The sequence below is a fragment of the Canis aureus genome, chromosome 16 (assembly GCF_053574225.1).
Source record: "Canis aureus isolate CA01 chromosome 16, VMU_Caureus_v.1.0, whole genome shotgun sequence".
In the NCBI taxonomy this organism is placed as follows: Eukaryota; Metazoa; Chordata; class Mammalia; order Carnivora; family Canidae; genus Canis; species Canis aureus.
The window spans coordinates 50,637,154-50,655,978 of NC_135626.1; the positions used below are offsets into that span (position 1 = coordinate 50,637,154).

Here is an 18,825-nt window from a genome sequence, read left to right on the forward strand (position 1 = left end):
AATGAATAAATAAATAAAATCTTAAAAAAAAAAAAAAAAAGAATATAGGGTTTAGAATCATAAAGGAAGGATCTGATCAGAATCCTTATTAGCTATATAACTGCGGGCAACTTATTTAACTTTTAACTCAGTTTCCTTATTTGAAATATGAGTGGTAATAGTACCTATCTCCTTGTTTCCTTCTAGGATTAAATGAGATAATTCACATAAAGAATTTAACAATGTGATTGACACACACGTAATTAGCCACTCTAAGTAAAGATGAGCTGCTAAATCTATACTGTAATGATGGATTTAAGGATACAGTTTCTTTTTCCCCTTTGTTGAAGTTCTGTTTGATTGATTGATTGATTGATTTGGATATATTGTTTTTACTTATAAAAGTGATTTGTCTAAAATGCTTTGACGATTTTTTTTATCATGATTGATAGTTTTTGCCTTCTCTGACACCACCAGTGTTTCTCTTTAGTTTATTAAAATGCCAGATTCCATAACCTACCCTTTTATTAGTTGAACTAATTAGCAGCCAAACGTTTATATCCCTAAAATTATACTTTATTTTCTATTTCCAGGTATGGTTTAGGAATGATTTATTACAAACAAGAAAAATTCAGCCTTGCAGAAATGCATTTCCAGAAAGCACTTGATATCAACCCTCAAAGTTCAGTTTTACTTTGCCACATTGGAGTAGTAAGTAGCTTTCCAAATATTTTTCAGTGAATCTCCCTTTTGAAATACATTTGTTATTGACTCGATTGCTGTGGTGAAAATTAGGGCTTTTTGTTTGTTTATATTCTTGGAACAATATCGTGGATTATTTTTTAGCCAAAAATACCACCTTTTGCCTTTACATAAAGAGAAATCACTGGAGTACCCTTATTCCTTGGGCAAGTCCATTTCTCTGAGCTTCTTTTTTATAAATGACAAGTAATACCACCTTGCCTACCTCATAGGGTTGTTGTAAGACTCACATGAGATACTTCATGTTTTGAACACACTTTTTTCCATGTTAGTATTTGGCTCATAAATTCAGTAATTAATATTTCAAGGCAAATGGTTCCCTATGTTTTAGTCACTGAGTAATACAGGTATGTCAGCACTAATTGAAATTCTTAAAGGGCAGTGTGGATCACCATTTTCCTTTTTAAAGAAACTGGTTTTTTTACATGTAAAATAAAGTTATCAATTTAAACCTTGATACATTTTATAAAAACAAGAGGTAATGTTGTAATAAAACAATAGTAGTTTTGTCAGGGAATATACTGTTTGTTAACTCTGTGCAACAAAATATTTTGTTCATACTACACTTATTCAATGTGACTAATAGTTACAGTTACTCCAGACATTTCAGGGATCTTCCTGGGACTCCCATAGACTTATTGATGAGATGGAGAGACATTTATAATCATAATGTGCCATGAAAACTTAAAAACATTGCTTCTAGTAGGAGATAATGTTCATATTATTTGACTTGCTTTTAGATACTGAACAGTTGAATTACCAGGCTGGAAAGTGGAAAGCATTCTCAGAGTGCATGAACACTGTTGTTCACACCCTTCTTCAGAACACACTAAACTCTAAACTTGTTTGACACATTTCTCTTCATATATAACAAGCAACAGCACCCAATAAAAGCCTGAGAAGAAATGCTGGTGTATAAACACTGCAACTATTCCTGAAGAAAGAAGTATGGCGGATAGGGACGCCTGGGTGTTTCAGTTGGTTAGGCATCTGCGTCTGCCTTCTGCTCAGGTCATAGATCCTGGGGTCCTGGGATCAAGCCCTACGTCGGGCTCCCTGCTCAGCGGGGAGCCTGCTCCTCCCTCTTCCTCTCTCTGCTGATCCCTCTGCTTGTGCTCTCTCTCTCTGTCAAATAAATAAATAAAATCTTTTTTTAAAAAAGTACGGGGATATACTCCAAAGCCTCCCAGTTCCATGATCTGTACAGTATAGATTGCATAATCACACACATGTATATACACATGTGTGTATATATGTACCTGTGAGAATATATTAAGATGACAATGAAGTCTAGCCACGAGCAATTTACAGGTTCAATATACTTTTTACACTTTGCTTGAAGGAAAATTTCAGTATTTTAGTCTTTTAGTAGGCTTTATATATATACCGCACTTTTGAAATCTGAAAGGTATTGAAATAAATTTTTTCCAACATTTTGGCAATAAAAGAGACAAAATTCCCCAAATACTTGTATCGTCTGTCTGCATGATCTGTTTGATCTGAGAACCACTAATCACAAAAACCAACTCAGTGAAATAACTAGAAAAATGATGAAGACAAAGAAGATTACCAATTTGATGAACTTAACACAGATTTTACATAATGTAGCAGATCAAGAGTTGCAACTCTGTCATCTAAAAAACTCCATTGGGGCGCCTGGGTGGCTCAATCAGTTAAACGTCTGCTTTCTGCTCAGGTCATGAACCCAGTGTCCTGGGATCTAGCCCCGAATTGGTCTCCCTGCTCCGTGGGGAGCCTGTTTCTCCCTCTCTCTCTGCCCCTCCCCCCGCTTGTGCGTGTTCTCTCTCTCTCTCAAATAAAAAAAAACTTCCATTACTGATTATTTTGGTGCTGCAGATAGAATAGCATGTGGCGAAAAATACCAGGTTTTGGCTCATCAGGTGACACTTGATGGAAAGGTGTAGTTACATGGTGGATTGGGAAGGAGCAACTGCATCCTGACTGTAGGATTAACATTATGTTCACTGCACTCTCATTTTCTTTTCTTTTTTTAAGATTTTATTTATTTACTTGAGAGTGAGAGAGCATGAATGGATAGGGAGAGACAGAGGAAGAGGGAGAAGTAGACTCCCCAATGAGCAGGGAACCCAAGAATGCAGGGCTCCATCCCAGGACTCTGGGATCATGATCTGAGCCAAAGGCAGATGCTTAACCAGATGAGCCACCCAGGCATTACACACACACACTTTTTTTTTTTTTTTTTTTTTGGAGAGAGAGAAAAAGAATACACACTTCAAAGCCCTAAAGGAGTCTGACTTTTACCTTCTTTTTTTTTTTTTCAAGAAAAGGTCAAAATAAAAATCACGAAGAGAGGGGGGATACTAGTCTTGACATGTACCTGTCAATATAATGAATATTGTCATGAAAAGCCATCTTTTAAAAATTAGAGCAGAAACTTAATGTTTTTAATTTTAAGATTTGTAGAATATTTCTAGGATATTAAAAATGATTCAAATCCATGCATGCTGTTAAGATGATTTTTCTAATTATTCCATTGAGTCAGTTTTTGGATCACTGTTTTTTAAATTTTTTTTTTAATTTTTATTTATTTATGATAGTCACAGAGAGAGAGAGAGAGGCAGAGACATAGGCAGAGGGAGAAGCAGGCTCCAGGCACCGGGAGCCCGACGTGGGATTCGATCCCGGGTCTCCAGGATCGTGCCCCAGGCCAAAGGCAGGCGCCAAACCGCTGCGCCACCCAGGGATCCCTGGATCACTGTTTTTATGTTTATTTTAAGTGTTAGATAATTAGTCATACTTCAGTAGGAGAAAAAGTATGTTTGCTTTTTGAAATCACATTTTATGGTACTGGAAGTTCTTGTTCTTGCCTCTTACCAGTCTCCTCCCTCTCCCCCCTCACCTTCACTTCTTCTCAGCAAGCTTGGCTTTTGTGAGAATGGGCATACAATGTGAGGAGATTATGTGAGTTGGGAATTTCAATGCATTTTGGGAGAAGAATTGTAGTTCTTTATAACTTTTTCAAGTTGCCATGGTAACTTTTTATGGTTAGGTACTATGCAAAATATATCAACAAAAATTTTTTCTGCATCACTTAAGCAAATCAAACAAGTACCTCTTGATACCTTTTAGTGAAGTTGGACATCTTTTAAAGTAGGCTTTCTTCTAAAGTGATTATGGAACAGATTGTTAAAATGTTGTGTGGTTCATTTAAAGAACTTTTCAAGTAATAGAATATATTTTTCTCTGTTAGAGAACTAATGTTTAGGATTTCAATCCAGTGGGCAGAATATTTGGCCACATGTAGTAATAACCTTCTGCAAAGATTGTCATATAGATGAATTTAGGAACTAGATTTTGGCAGTACCTACTCACATTTGTGTTGTAGTGAGTGGTATTTGTTCAAGTTCCACAGCCCCATCCATGCACTATACTTTCTTTTTAACATACAGTTTGAGGAGGAACACAGCATGGCATTAGCTAGACACATAAATGAATAGTGATGCTTGGGGTTATGTGGGTTTTTTTTAAGTTATTTAAAATATTTACTTCCCTATATACAGATCAATGGTTTTCAAATATATAAAACAGAAGGATTATTTTTAAAATAAATTCCTAAAACAAGTAGAAATCTAATTGTTTTGAGTGAAATAGGACTTGGTAAGGCTTTAGAGGCAAATCCTGTAGTGTTCCTTTGAATATAGTTTTGAAAAGCCTAATATTTAGAGGACCATAATAAACATAGTGAAATGTATTATCTACCTAAATAGTACAGATTTTCTTGTGAGGGGAAAAACCATGGTTTTTCTTGTCTTTTAGACTTAAAGGTACTAAATATCTGCTCTAAAGATAAAATAATCAGGGGCACCTGGGTGGCTCAGTGGTTGAGCATCTGCCTTTGGCTCAGGTCATGATCCAAGGGTCCTAGGATAGAGTTCCACATTTGGCTTCCTGCAGGGAGGCTGCTTCCCCTCTGCCTATGTCTCTGCCTCTCTCGGTCTTTCATGAATAAATAAATAAAATCTTAAAAATAAAGATAAAGCTATCATTATGAATACATAATGGTAGATTGGGTGCCACAGGACCTAGCTTCTGATCTCAAAGCAAGGTATTTCACATTCTGGGCTTGTAATTTTCTTATCTCAAAAGTGAAGCAGGTGAACTAGAATTGGGAGAGATTTTATTTTATTTATTTATTTTTTTATTGGAAGAGATTTTAGAGATAATCTATTAATAGTCCAGTAATCAAGTATTAAGTCCACTTAACTCTGTGGAAAACCCACTTAGACCATACAACTTTAGTCATTTTATTATCTTTCTTTTTTTTTTAAGTAATCTGTATGCCCAACATGGGGCTTGAACTCATGACCCCAGGATCAAGAGTTGCACTGCACCCTCTACTAATTGAGCCAGCCAGATAATAGTGTTATTTATGTTGGTTTTGAGTCACAGTATTTGGTTCTCACCTTTCTTCATAAATATCTAAAGGAAATATTAATATGATCTTTATTTCTTATAGGTTCAGCATGCACTGAAAAAATCAGAGAAGGCTTTGGATACCCTAAACAAAGCCATTGTTATTGATCCCAAGAACCCTCTATGCAAATTTCACAGAGCCTCAGTTTTATTTGCAAATGAAAAATATAAGGTAAGATATATATTTTAATGGGTTTTGACATTTTATTGTTTAAGTTTTGCCCCTTCTTTTAATAGACCAAAAGTTATATTTTTTCATCTCTGATAGTTCATTTTTCCCATTTTTAGAAGTTATACAGTAAGAAATTTTCTTTTGTGATTTTATTTCTTTATGAAATACTGACAGGTAAGAGGAGTGTGTGGGTATTTAGGAATATGTGTTATCAAAAAAAAAAAAAAAAGGAATATGTGTTATCCTGCATAAAGACTCTGTATATAAAAGGCAGTTTTTCCATCAGGGATTTCTCTTAAAGCTAAGACCTAAACCATCCTCTTGGGATCAAAATATCTGAATGGATGGCAAGTGAATGTGTGTGCATTATTCAGATATTTACCAAGTACTATTACATATCAGGGACTAAGAATATAGTGGCAAGCAAAGCAATCACATTTCCTGCCTTTGAAGAACTTCCCATCTAGTACTCTTCTAGAGGAGCAACAAACGTTAATCAAATAATCACAAAAATAATCCATATGGAGTACATAAAGGAAAAGTATAGTGAATTATGAAAGCTTATAACAAGGATACTTGGTCTCATCTGATGTGTTTCTCTCTTTACCTATCACTCTGTTTTCCAAATTGTGGAGCTGTAGCATGAAAAAAAATTGAGGAAAGAAGATAAGGAAAATTGAGAAAGAAAAAAAGCATAAAGTAACATGGGATTTTTGTCATTTACTCAGTCATAAACCATGAATCCAAAGTTTTCATTTAAAGTTCAGGTTTCTTTTATAATAAATTTAGGCTGTTCTAAAAAGAGTAAAAACTTACCAAATAAGAAAACTCCAAAATTTAAGTGCACAGAAAATGTTGGGCCAAATAATCCATTTCAGTAGACTCCCTAGAAGTCGGTTCTTCCAGTACACATTGACATTTGGTGAAATTGAAAAATACAAAACCAATGATAAACTCCTAATATTTCCAGCCTAATAAAGATTTATAAGGGATCAACCATCTAATTTATTCTTTGTCATTTATTCAGTAATTCCCCTAATCTTACTCTGTTTTTCCTTATCAAGAAGTGGATGTCTAGTCCTGCTGTTTTTGTTCTTCTGTAAAAGCTACTTTTAAATCTAATAAACACTTTTAAACTTTTAACTTGTTCTTTAAGGTACTATCATTGTAATTTATCACTTGTATTCATGTTTTTGCTTCATCATTTGTTTTCGTGTTTTTGCTTCATTGTATGTCTTTAGATTTGTGGTCAGATTCTTCAGTTGAAGCATTTTATTCAATTTATTATTTTTAGAGCCATTTTAATACCAACTTGCCTATCAGGTATGCCATATAAATCAGCCCTGTACTTGGTTCAAGAAGCCCAAATTCTAATCTGACCGACCATTGAAGCTATAATGGTCACAGCCATTTTTGAGTACCAGCTTAAGGTTTGGCTAAATAAATAATAAGGCCTACTTTGATGCATGGGTATATTCAAAATACCTCTATTAAAATAAAAAAGGGGCATGAGGAAAAGTTACTGGTTACTTCTGAAATATCTTGGCTTGAAAAATCAAAAGCAAGTAATGACAACCTCTCCGTGGCAAAAGCATTGCTAAATATCACCCTATTTAATGTGCTGCACTGATATCACATAAGTCTTAAGTCTTTTTAAGGCAAAAATGAAAATTCTGATATTATGGTAGAAACTGTTTCTCGATGAGTCTTTTAATTAGATTATTAGGGTGGAGAGGTATGAAAGATGCATGAATTGTTATAACAATTACAACAGGAAGTCATTGAAAGAAAACCTATCAGTTCTGAACTCTGTGTGGTGAGCAGAGAAGGATTGGGGTGCTTGTCCCGATTAAAGCAATGGTTCTCAAAGAATGGTCTGGTAACTTCTGAGAGTCCCCAAAAATCCTTTCAAGGAGTCCACAAGGTCAAAACTATTTTCATAATATCTAGATGTTATTTTCCTTTTTCACTCTTATTCTCTTATTCTTTCACTCTTATTCTCTCACTCTTATTCTCTCAGTGTACAGTGGAATTTTCCAAAAGCTACATGATATAACAGATTGAATGTAGAAGCAGATAAGAGAGTCCAGCTGTTTTCTTTTAACCAGAGATTTGCAAAAATGCTAAGCAATGCCACTATTCTTACTGACTTATTGTTCTGAAAAGGCTATTTTTCATTAAAAAGATATTATCTATGTTAACATGTAATGGGTTTATTGTTTTTCTTAGATTAACGGATAAATTTTTTAAAACTTCAAGTTTTAATTTCTGATATGGTAAGGTTTTTTTTTTTGTTTTGTTTTTTTTGTTTTTTTATGGTAAGAATTGATAGCTATGACCCACATTAACAAAAACTCTTTGGGTTCCTTAATAAGCTTTAAGAGTGTAAAGAGATCTGGAGCTCAACAAGTGTGAAAATTGCTTCTTGGCAGTGTTAAAATTAGTTTTGGGCTTCTTCATTGTGATACAGTCTTCATCAGTCCCTGTCAGTAATATGTGACAGTTGTTAACAGTGATCGTAAGTAAATAATATCCAGGACCACTGATCTTTTATCTTGATTCTTTATTCCATGTATATTTTACAATACTTAATAGTATGGAAGGAAAAGAGTACAGTCTACCTTGTAGAATTATTTATAAATCTTCCATTCCCAGACAAGCAGATGTGATTCTCAGACCCATTCAGCCCAGCAGTGGTTTGAATTTATTTCTCTTAGGTTGCCAGCAATTAGGAAGATGATGAAGTGTTAAGCATGCACCAGAGCCCCCTACATATTTGTGTAAAAACACAGCATTTTAAACAAATGCACTATCCAAGAAACTGTGTGTGTGTGTGTGTGTGTGTGTGTGTGTGTGCTTGCCTTTACTCTTCTTTTTTATTATAGAAAATTTCAGACGTCATTATACTGTGATAATGAATCCATGGAACCTACTACCCAGCTGCTTTCACACTACTTCTCACAAAAAAGATTTTTTGTAAATCTGTTATTTTAGATAATGCCAATAAAAAATTTTCAAAAGCCAAGAAATTACATTTGACCTTAGGTCAAAGGAGGGTCAGTGGGAATGTATTAAACTTTTTTTAGGACTGTGTAATAAGATTTGTTCCTTATTCTTTAGAGAACCCTTCTTAGAGAAATAAAACTAGTCTTATACCAATCAATGAATAAATCCCTTTCTGTTACCTAAATGCTACAATCCTCTGGTACCTTTACTAGCCCACAGTCTTTGATCACTGCTTTATTCATTATATCTTTGTGGGTGTTTTTTGTGAAAGTAATAGGCTTGTTACGAAATAGTCAAATAATATGAAAGTATAAAAAAAAATACAAAGTTGAATGTGCCGCATAAGGGGACCCTCCAGGGAGGAGCATTGTTAACAACTCAAAACATACTTCTCTAGCTCTTTTTCTCATTATTTATATATTTTTAATTGTATCTAACAAAGTAGGCTACACTGTTGTGGTAGGCAGGGTAATGACCCCTCAGAGATGTTCATGCCCTAATCCTGAGTACTTATGAATATGTTACCTTACACAGAAGACACTTTGCAGATGTCATTAAGGATATAGACCTTGAGTTGGGGAGAGTGCCCTACATTATTCAGGTAGGCCCAGTCTAATCACATGAATCTTAAAAGTGGGGGGTCTTTCCCAGCTTTAGTCAGAACCAGCATGAGAAGGACTCAACCCACCTTTGTTGCCTTCCAAGATGGAGGAAGGAGTCTACAAGCCAAAAAATGTGGGCATCCTCTAGATGCCAAGAAAGGCAGGGAAACAGATACCCTCCAGAAAGGAAAACACTTTGATTTTAGTCCAGTGAAACTCATATTGGACTTCTGATGCATAGACTATAAGATAAAAAAAATTTGTCTGTTTCAAGCCATCAAAATTGTGGTAATTTTTTATGACAGAATAGGAAACCAATACAGCTGCACATGCTATTCTATAATTTGCGTTTTTTTCACTTTAACACTTGTGGATAAATATTTGATAATTATCTTTTTTCAAAAACTTTACATTGAGTTTTGTTTTACTACAAAGAGATATAGAGAAGAAAAGTAGATAACCTCTGTGAACATTATAGAAAAATAAAGCATGATATTTATGTTAGAAAATTCAAAAAATAGAGAAAGCTACCAAGGAAAAGATAAAACATCCTTCCTCCCCCTTTACTTCAATCATCCCCTGCCCAAAAGTAAGTTGTATACGTGAGGCATATATTTATTGATTTCTGCCAGAAAAAAAAATTTATATATGCTCACATAAATGTATTTATAAAATACTTATGGGAATACCCACATAACTATTTGTATATGTGTGGTATATATGTTTTGTTACAAAAGAAATAGTATTATTGCACACACTCTTTTACATCTTGCTTTTGCTTTTTTTTTTTTTTTTCCCCCAAACATACAGTTGAGCGCCTACAGACCTAGTATTCCATAGAGGATGGACCATAATTTATTTAGTTAGGCTTTGATTAGACACAACTTGATTGCATCTATTGATTTGCAGAAACATGTTGGGTTGAATATTCTTATAAAGATGATTTAGTGAACTTTTTTGAATATATCCCTGGGACAAATGCCTAGCGGCGGAATTGCTGAATCAATGGTTACATGCAGTTTTTAACTTAATAGATAATGCTAAATTGTTCTCACAAACAGATTATATCACTTTACAATTCCACCTTCGGTGGTGGGAATATCTGATTCACTTATGGTAACTTAATGTAACATCGAGCTATTTTTATTTTTGTCCATTTGCTGGGTGAAAAGTGGACAATATCTCATTTGGGGAGCCAGTTTTATTTTCGATCATAATGTCCTTTTAAATATAAATCTATTTCTCTATCTTTTCTCTCAATTTCCCCAACCTGTTAGCAATGGTCAAAAGATTTCTAGACAGTTTTGATTTAATTCAGAGGTTTAAATTTTAGACTCTAAATCATTAGTTAAAATGGCAGGTGGTATTCAAAGCTTAGGGCTTACATCAGGGAGGTTTATTAACAAAACTTTAGAACTGTTTTGTTCTGCAACTTAGTTTTCAAAGCACTTTGTTATTTTAAATACAGTAGTGACCAAAGCAAGCATTGTCACCCACAAGTGTGTGTTCTCAGTGTACTCTGGTGAATTCCTGCCATTTCTTGTTTGTTGTCATAAGTATTTTCATGCATTTTATCTTAATCTACAGGATTAACGCAATAAGGAAGTGCATTGGTTAAGACGTAGTAAACTTTAGTTAAGATGATTCGGGAAATCAAATAACACTTGCTTAGTTAGAACTTTGTAAAATTTTGCTACTCTGTTTTTCTTTGCTTTTTTCAGTCTGCTTTACAAGAACTTGAAGAATTGAAACAAATTGTTCCCAAAGAATCCCTCGTTTACTTCTTAATAGGAAAGGTAAAGATTGGGGCCATGGTCCTAAACTGTGACTTTCATAATGAATATTAACTTCTGAAGAAGAAATATAAAAACATATTGTGCGACATCTATTGAGCAAATTCAACTAGAGCTCCAGACTAAATGCTCTGGGAATAAAGAATGGATTTAGTTAAAACATTTAAGAAGAAGATACCCTGATAAAAGAGCAAGAACACACACCCCATAATCCTAAACATACTATGGTTTTGGAAGTGTATTAGCACTTGCAGCCTATGGCAGTCATGAATTCATAACTGAGACTACATCTTTGAAACCACTTAGTTTCCAATTATCAATAAAATTTGTAGGCATCCCTCAAAAGAAAATTAGTGGCTCTGTGTTATCTTAATTAGAAGAACTGGCTTCCAAGATTTCCAAGGCCAGACAAGTCAGGACTTTACAGACTTGGCCCCTAGGTGCCAACTGGTTAGGGTAGCTGAGAACAGTGGACGGGGGTTGAGAGTTGATATAACAGCCTTTAAAATCAGTGTATATAAATGCTAATCAGGCAGCTTATAGTCCATTTCTTTCAATTGTCGTTGATCCAATCAGAGTATGATTTATTGGATGCTCACTATCAGAGAGACAGAGGCAAGGAATTCTGAAAATATCTGAATATATTAAAAGGAACTCAGAAGGTAGTCTGAGTTTTTCTATAGAATGAAAATGCCCTACTCATCATCAGAATGGGTTTACAGCATGTAAATCAGAAGCCTACTTAAATTATTAATGTTTAGAATTTTTTAATTGAAGCTCACAACTTAATGAAAAATGTAGTGCTGCTGTTTATTTTTAGGTTTACAAGAAGTTAGGTCAAACGCACCTCGCCCTGATGAATTTCTCTTGGGCTATGGATTTAGATCCTAAAGGAGCCAATAACCAGATTAAAGAGGCAATTGATAAGCGCTACCTTCCAGATGATGAGGAGCCAATAACCCAAGAAGAACAGATCAGTGAGTATCATCCGTAAGAATCAGGTTTGTATGTGTATTTAACCAGAGAGCTAATAAAACATCACCTCAGAGTTAGGCAAAGGGGAACAGATATTTCTTTATGATACAGAATAAACATGGAAATTTTCTCCATTATTGAATATTCAGAAATCTACCTTTTGCATAAGGATTTGTGGGCTGCATTTTAATTTTCTTTTTCTAACGATGGTGTATTCTTACTACCAAATGGAATTTTAGAGAAATTAAATTATATATTAACAATATATAATTGTTATAAACAATTATATAACAATATATAAACGGTAACTAGTCTCCATTTTGGATATAATTTGCTATGTGACTTTGACAAATCAGTTGCAGGTTTTTACCTGGACCTCAATTTAAGTTAAAATATATAACTAATGTCTGCTTTACTGCTTCATAAGAATGCAGGGTGGGATGGGAGGGATGATGGATGTGACATTGTAAGTGCTAAGTGAATGAATGATGTGTGCACATTTTAAAGTATTGATAGATCTGCAGTAGTTACTATTCAAATTCTGTAAAGCTCTGGCAAATTCAAAATCCAAAAATATGGCTAATATGTATAAACTGAAGGGTCAAGAAAAGAGGAGGGAACAAAAAAGTAGTTTAAGGCAGTAGTAAATACTCTATATCTAAATTGACTGTATATCTTTTTTTATTAAGATTTTTAAAAATTAGAATGCCCATAACTTAGGGGAGGGGCAGAGGGAGAGAATCTTGAAGGAGCCTCCCTGAGGTGTGTGGAGCCCTACATGGGGCTTGATCCCAGGAACCATAAGATCATGACCTGAGCTGAAACCAAGAGTCAAATGCTCAGCTGACTGAGCCACCCAGGCGCCTCTAACTTGAATGTATTTCTTAAAATAAATAGTGAGAACTAAGTCCTAACATAATATATTTTTTAAAGATTTATTTATTTTTAGAGAGCAAGGGGCAGAGGGAGAGAGAATCTTAGGCAGACTCCACACCTAGCATAGAGCCCAACCGGGGCTCTGTCTTATGACCCTGAGATCACTTATGACCCTGAGATCACAATCTGAACCAAAACCAAGAGTCTGTCATTCAATTGACTATACCACCCAGGTGCTCCTAATAAGAGAATTAAGAAACTTCTGATGATGCCTTTGTTCCAGAAAACTTGGTGAAAGGCTTAAAATTAAAATCATAGCTCCTAAAAAAAAAAAAAAAAAAAAAAAATCATAGCTCCTATAATCCCAATATCCCTTTTTAAACTGAAGATTAGGGCGGCCCCGGTGGCGCAGCGGTTTAGCGCCGCCTGCAGCCTGTGGTATGATCCTGGAGACCCTGGATCGAGTCCCATGTCAGGCTCCCTGCATGGAGCCTGCTTCTCCCTCTCTCTGTGTCTCTGCCTCTCTCTCTCTCTCTCTCTCTCTCTCTGTGTGTATCTCTATGAATAAATAAATAAATATTTAAAAAAATAAACTGAAGATTATATTTCTGTGGACTAGCAGGAACTATTATATTGCTAAAGTGGAGTCAACAGTTATAGGGTATGTCAGTCTTTTTTTTTAATGTCTTGAACTAGTTTTAATTCCTGGGTTAGGAATAAGGAATTCACTAGGGAGAGGCAGCTTTAAAAGTTAAAACTCTTAAAGGTTAAATGCAATAAACTAATCTTCTCAGACATGCTGTAAAATAAGGAGCCTGAATTGCATTTTATTGAAGGATATCAAGATTTTTAAGGGCCTTGATTTAAGATCTCCTCTCTCTGCACAGAATAGTTTTCCTTATATGTTTTCATGAACCAACAAGAAATATTTATCAGACACCTTACTGTAGACTTTTCTTTTATTTTTAAAGTGGGAACAGATGAATCCCAGGAGAGCAGCATGACAGATGCAGACGACACACAACTTCATGCAGCTGAAAGTGATGAATTTTAACTTCTGGAAATCAGACTTTTGCAACTGGATGTGTGACTAGTGCTGACATGTTTCTTGTCCCTCCATATACTGAGTCTTCACTCTTGAGCCGGCAGTGTCATCATCCATCACTTATACCATGAGTGTGCCACTTTCATTGGACCCTGACTGTACACAGAATGAAAGGCAGTGCAATATTTAGCTGCTAACAAGACTGGCTCTTTCACCAGTATGAATGACAATTTAGGGGGGTAGGATGGGGAACTTTCTTTTCTTTTTTTTTTTTTTTTTCCTTTAATCTCCCTTTGTTGGAAAGCTATCATGGAAGGAAGAGTTATGTTTTATCTTGAAGGAACCATTAGATATGGAAAATAGTGATGAACCAGAATTTCTTGGTCGTTTTTCCAAAACTTTGTTTTTATTTGGTTCTGTTCCCGATTAACAGAGTGACTGACCTTCATTTCTAGGTTCTTCAAGAATGGTGTTAGCAAGTGCCAGATGGAACAATAAAAGACATTGCCTATAACAGAGTAACTTGATTGCCAAGGAATGTAAATTACCTTAAACTTGCAGTGTCTCCCATAAACAAATGTAATGGGCACATTGGGACTCCTGTGTAGGAATCAAATATCCCACCATACAGTGTACACTTATTCTTGGCAAGAATGCTTTAATGTCTAACCAAGAATTTTAATTTATTCATCTTGCTTCAAAGTGTTGATCATTGTCTCGGTATTGCAAACTTTAAAGTTGTCCCTTTACCATATTGCCTCTTCTCTTTGAGCTCTGTGGGATCACCTTTAAACATTCAGAGATGATAGAGTGTTTGCCCACTGAAAAGCCAAAACAAGGCCCTTAATAAACATCTAAGTTCATCATAAGAATCAAAATGAGAACACTAAAGTGGAGAGACTTTAAGAGATCATGATAGCGAAAGCCTTAATACAATCAGAATTGTACCATAACCTTGAATCTATATTTGTTCAAGAAAGTATCCCTTTGACTTTTCTAAGTGTTGAAGCAGGGTGCAAGAATGTGTAGTTACCTCTGGTTGAGGTCATTTCCATTCTTTTCAGCTCTCTGCTTCAAATTATTTTCAGTAGTGTGAGTCACCAAAACGTTTACCAGGAGTGATTGGGTTTAGGATATTAGAAATTTTTAGATGCAAAAAAAACAAAAAACCCATTCTTATGAAGGAGATGAATTCTCTCCTGAATTTGTCATAGTACAGGTTGGTGTTTTTGGGGAATGGCCACAATTTTAAAGATCTAATTATGCATAATAAAATGGGAATTATTGGAATTTCACAATAACAGATTTAAAGTCTTAAATTGTGTATCTCCTTTATTGTAATGTATTGAAATTTTTAGAGAAACTTTAGTTGTTAACATTTTTTTAAGTGCCAATGTCAGATTATAACAAATTATAGTTTCTTATGAATGACAGGCCTATGGTTATTATTTTGGATTATTTGATGAAGGACAAATTTATCTACTGGTTACCTGTACTTGTTAGTCAAGTTGTGAAAATAAGGTGGATTACAGAAGATGTGAACAAAATTGTAACCTATAGACTCAGTAACTTTCTATCGTTTCTGTTAATCTGCCCATTTGAATGTGGATTAGATACCATTATAAATTAATTCACATCAGAGTCTTAGATTAGGTATTGGGTGCCAGAAAGGTATTTAACAAAATTTCCTACCTAAATCTCTGTAATATGTGCTGCTTAAAGAAATAATTTATAAGAAAAAGAAAAGGCTGGGAATAAATGAATATCATTAAAAATTCCCAAAGGCTAGCACTTGGATTCTAACAAATATTCCATTTTATTCATTAGTCCTGTAATATTTAATTTTATATTCTTTTATTTTTTTAATTGGCAAATCATAAGCCAGCTATATAACAGTATCAAATATGGGATTTCATAGACAGCTTCAACCTGAGCTCTGTTACAAAGCCTGGAGAAAGCTAAGCTCAGAATGTAATTTGCTGATGTGTGATTATATTTTTGTAGTGGGAATTTATGTCCTGTGCCACAGGTGAGAGCCTTTCTGGTACTAACTTTGAGACCAAGGATACAAGGATAGCTTTGGAAGGCACACCATGGCAATGGCTGGCTATGGGACACTCAGCCCAAAGCTCAGCCTGATTTCATTTTCCTCACACCTATTTTCAAAACCTTTAGGTATCTGAAGCCTTATTCCCACCTAGTAACTGTTTCTGGCTTGCTTGCTTGCTTTTTTTTCTTTTTTCTTTTTCTTTTTCTTTGCCTGGAATGAGGATCAAACAACCAGAAAAGGACATAAAAATGTTTGAAATTTCAGTAGTTACTTTGAAGGAAATTTAAAATACTAAGAACTTTAACATCCTTTTTAGTCTCTTTAAGCTTTTCACACACATACATATATGTGTACACACACACACTTTTGCTCAGAAGTTATGTTGTGGCATTGGATAATTTTCCCCCTTGGAAATGGTTCTTAACTCTGGAATTTTAGAAGGTTGGAAATATTTTTTCAAGTGAACAATGGTACTCAAAATAACGAAAGGTGGTCCCTACTATTTCTGTATTTCATTATTTTAAAATTTTTGTTTTTTTCCAAGAACTGCAAGTTACATTTGAACCATGCTGCTGTTGTACCTTAAACAAAAACTCAGTGATAACCAGTATTTAGTCTATTAAAAATGCTCTTTTTGAAGAAAAAAGTTTGGAAGTCTCTGATTAGCCAGAGTATAGTATGGGGTCTTCACTGAGAAATATGGTGACCCGTTTTCTTTGTGAAAACCCGGGAAAATGCAAGTGTGGGTGTGATGTGTGTGTTCTATTTGCATTGAAACAATGTAATTTTGTGTCTTTTTTTGCTTTTCCTGACTTATTTCAGAAATTGTACAGCCCGGGGCGGAGGCGGGGGGAGAAAGCCTTTTCTGTTAATATATTTGCAATTCATTAAAGGATACGGAAAATCCAAATAAATTACTTTTGAAAGCAATTTATAATCAAGTTGTTGAAGCTATATAACAGCTGTGCCATCTGTATTTTTATAGTAAGGCACAGCAAAATAGTGAAAAATTAACAGTTTTACATTTCACAAAAGTCTAAGGCAGTGTTTCTCTTTTTTTTGTAAACTTACACCCTCTTCTAATTCATATATATATATACATTTTTTAAAAACTCCCATCCTTTTTTAGTATTATTTAGAATTTCAAAATAAATATTGTGACAAAAATGTAATTTTTAGAATATATATTTTTTTCAAACTACAAAAGCCCCTTGCCAGCAGCTGCTTACTTTGCAAGTCACCTGCTTATTCTTTAATCATATGATTTCTGAAATGTATTTAAAAGGGCCACAAAGCTGTTCTGTTCCAATTAGAATCTATTTTAAAAGTCAAGAAAGAAAAAAAAAATAAAAAAATAAAAAGTCAAGAAAGAAAAGTCTGAGAAATAGAATATAGAAACTAAATTTTACTCTGGTCTAGTTATCTTGTTGAAGTATGGGGAGCTGAATGGTTTTGTTCTTGGATAAAAAATATGGGGAGCTGAATGGTTTTGTTCAGACTTGAAGGGATAGCAATAGAGAAAACACGTGAAGTGGGATTAGTTGGGCAGATCAGTGGGAATGACTGGCTTCATAATTTAGGACCTGCCATTTACTGTCAGCTGGACAGGGATAACTAGAAGTGTAGACAGAAACCAGCAGTCTTTGGCTTGTTTAGCTGCTAATTAATGATTTAGTATAAGTTTTCCCTATAAGTGCAAACTTTGTTAAATAGCCACATTTAATGAAATTTTGCCATAAGTAGTTACTTGATTGTACATAGTATTTCCAGTCTTCAACCCTATAAGGTAGACGTCACTCCGTTTTACAGAAGAGAAAATGGCTTCAGCTATTAGATGATAGAGCTAGACACTTGGGCATTAGTGTATGTTCAATTTTTTTAATTCAGTTTTGCACTTCCTCCGGAAGTTTCAAATCATGTCTCATGTTGACTGTTAGGTATCCTCTCTAGCATTTTTTAATTATCTGCTATAGAGTATCATAAAACTGGGGATTTACAGAGCAAACTTGAGTATCAATCATAGATTCAAATCTGTCATATGCATAGTCCTTTGATGGTGCTTTGATCTGTATCCTGCCTCTCTGTTTTCCCTCTCACACTGAGATTGGAAAGTGTGTTATTCCTCCTTGAATGACTAGAATTTGCTTTAAGATAGAAAAAAATTAAATATTACCAATTTCTTCTCCCTATCACAAGCATTCTTTTTTATATTCAATACCCTCAAAATAGAATTTTCAATCTGAGGCTAAAAGCTATATTTGAGGATAAAGTTAAGTACTTGAAAATGCATAATGCTTCACAGGAATTTGAGTAAGAAAAGGAGTAACAGTAGAAGTAAAGAAGAATAATGAAGTAGAATTAAGGTTTCTAATCTTGTGCTTTGAAAAAGCACTAAACTGATTCCTAGGAAATATAGATTTTGTCCTTCAGGAAGTCTGTGACCTTAAACAATTCACTTAAACCTTTTTCTGATCAATACAAAGAAAATCAGAGGACTCAAAGGACTGAAGATCAAATGTTTTAAATCACCATGCAAGAGCTTTGGTTGCACTGTACAAATAAATAGACAGTGGAAATGATGTTATGGAATATTGATTAGGCTTATTCCAAGACATGATCCCATGAGACAAGTTCACCGTAGAGCAGTAAACTTTGACTCCAGGACAGCCTATGGCATATGGCCAAATTGGCCCATTGCTTGTTTCATTTTACTGCGACAGCCATGCCCATTTGTTTACATGTCCATGGCTGCTTTCTCACTTCAGGGACAGACAGTTGAATAGTTGCACAGAAACTATATGGCCTACGAAGCATCAATTTTACTATCTGTATATTTGTGTGTACATTTTTAAATATATATACATGTAGTATAGATTATACTGTGCATATGATCTGACATTTCACATTTTGCAACCCCTGATCTAGAACTTAACAGCTGTATTGACATAACCATCTGCAAGTCACCCAAAGAACATGTTCTCTGTGGTGCTAGATTCTTCTCAATATTTTGTGAGTTAAATCACTGGACAGGGTACTACAGAAGAAAAATTCATCAGTTCTTAGTTTTTTAACAATAAGACTTGATTAGGTAAAGGGATTTCCTTGTATAT

At 34.6% G+C, this 18,825-nt stretch overlaps 1 protein-coding gene across 14 annotated transcripts in view; it reads left to right on the forward strand.

The window, feature by feature from the left end:
* The window catches only part of CDC27 (cell division cycle 27), a 70,550-nt gene extending 53,905 nt beyond the window's left edge, over nucleotides 1-16,645 (forward strand). For 6 of the 14 annotated variants that reach the window (XM_077853978.1, XM_077853977.1, XM_077853980.1 and 3 more), the window contains 5 exons: nucleotides 573-690; nucleotides 5,240-5,368; nucleotides 10,698-10,772; nucleotides 11,590-11,746; nucleotides 13,592-16,645. In XM_077853978.1, coding sequence (XP_077710104.1) covers nucleotides 573-690; nucleotides 5,240-5,368; nucleotides 10,698-10,772; nucleotides 11,590-11,746; nucleotides 13,592-13,674 — 562 coding nt within the window. In that variant the 3' untranslated portion in view covers nucleotides 13,675-16,645. Of the gene's footprint in view, nucleotides 1-572; nucleotides 691-5,239; nucleotides 5,369-10,697; nucleotides 10,773-11,570; nucleotides 11,771-13,591 lie in introns of those variants that run through there. The other 8 variants (XM_077853988.1, XM_077853987.1, XM_077853983.1 and 5 more) reach the window with 5 other exon arrangements.
* The last annotated feature ends 2,180 nt before the right edge of the window (nucleotides 16,646-18,825 follow it).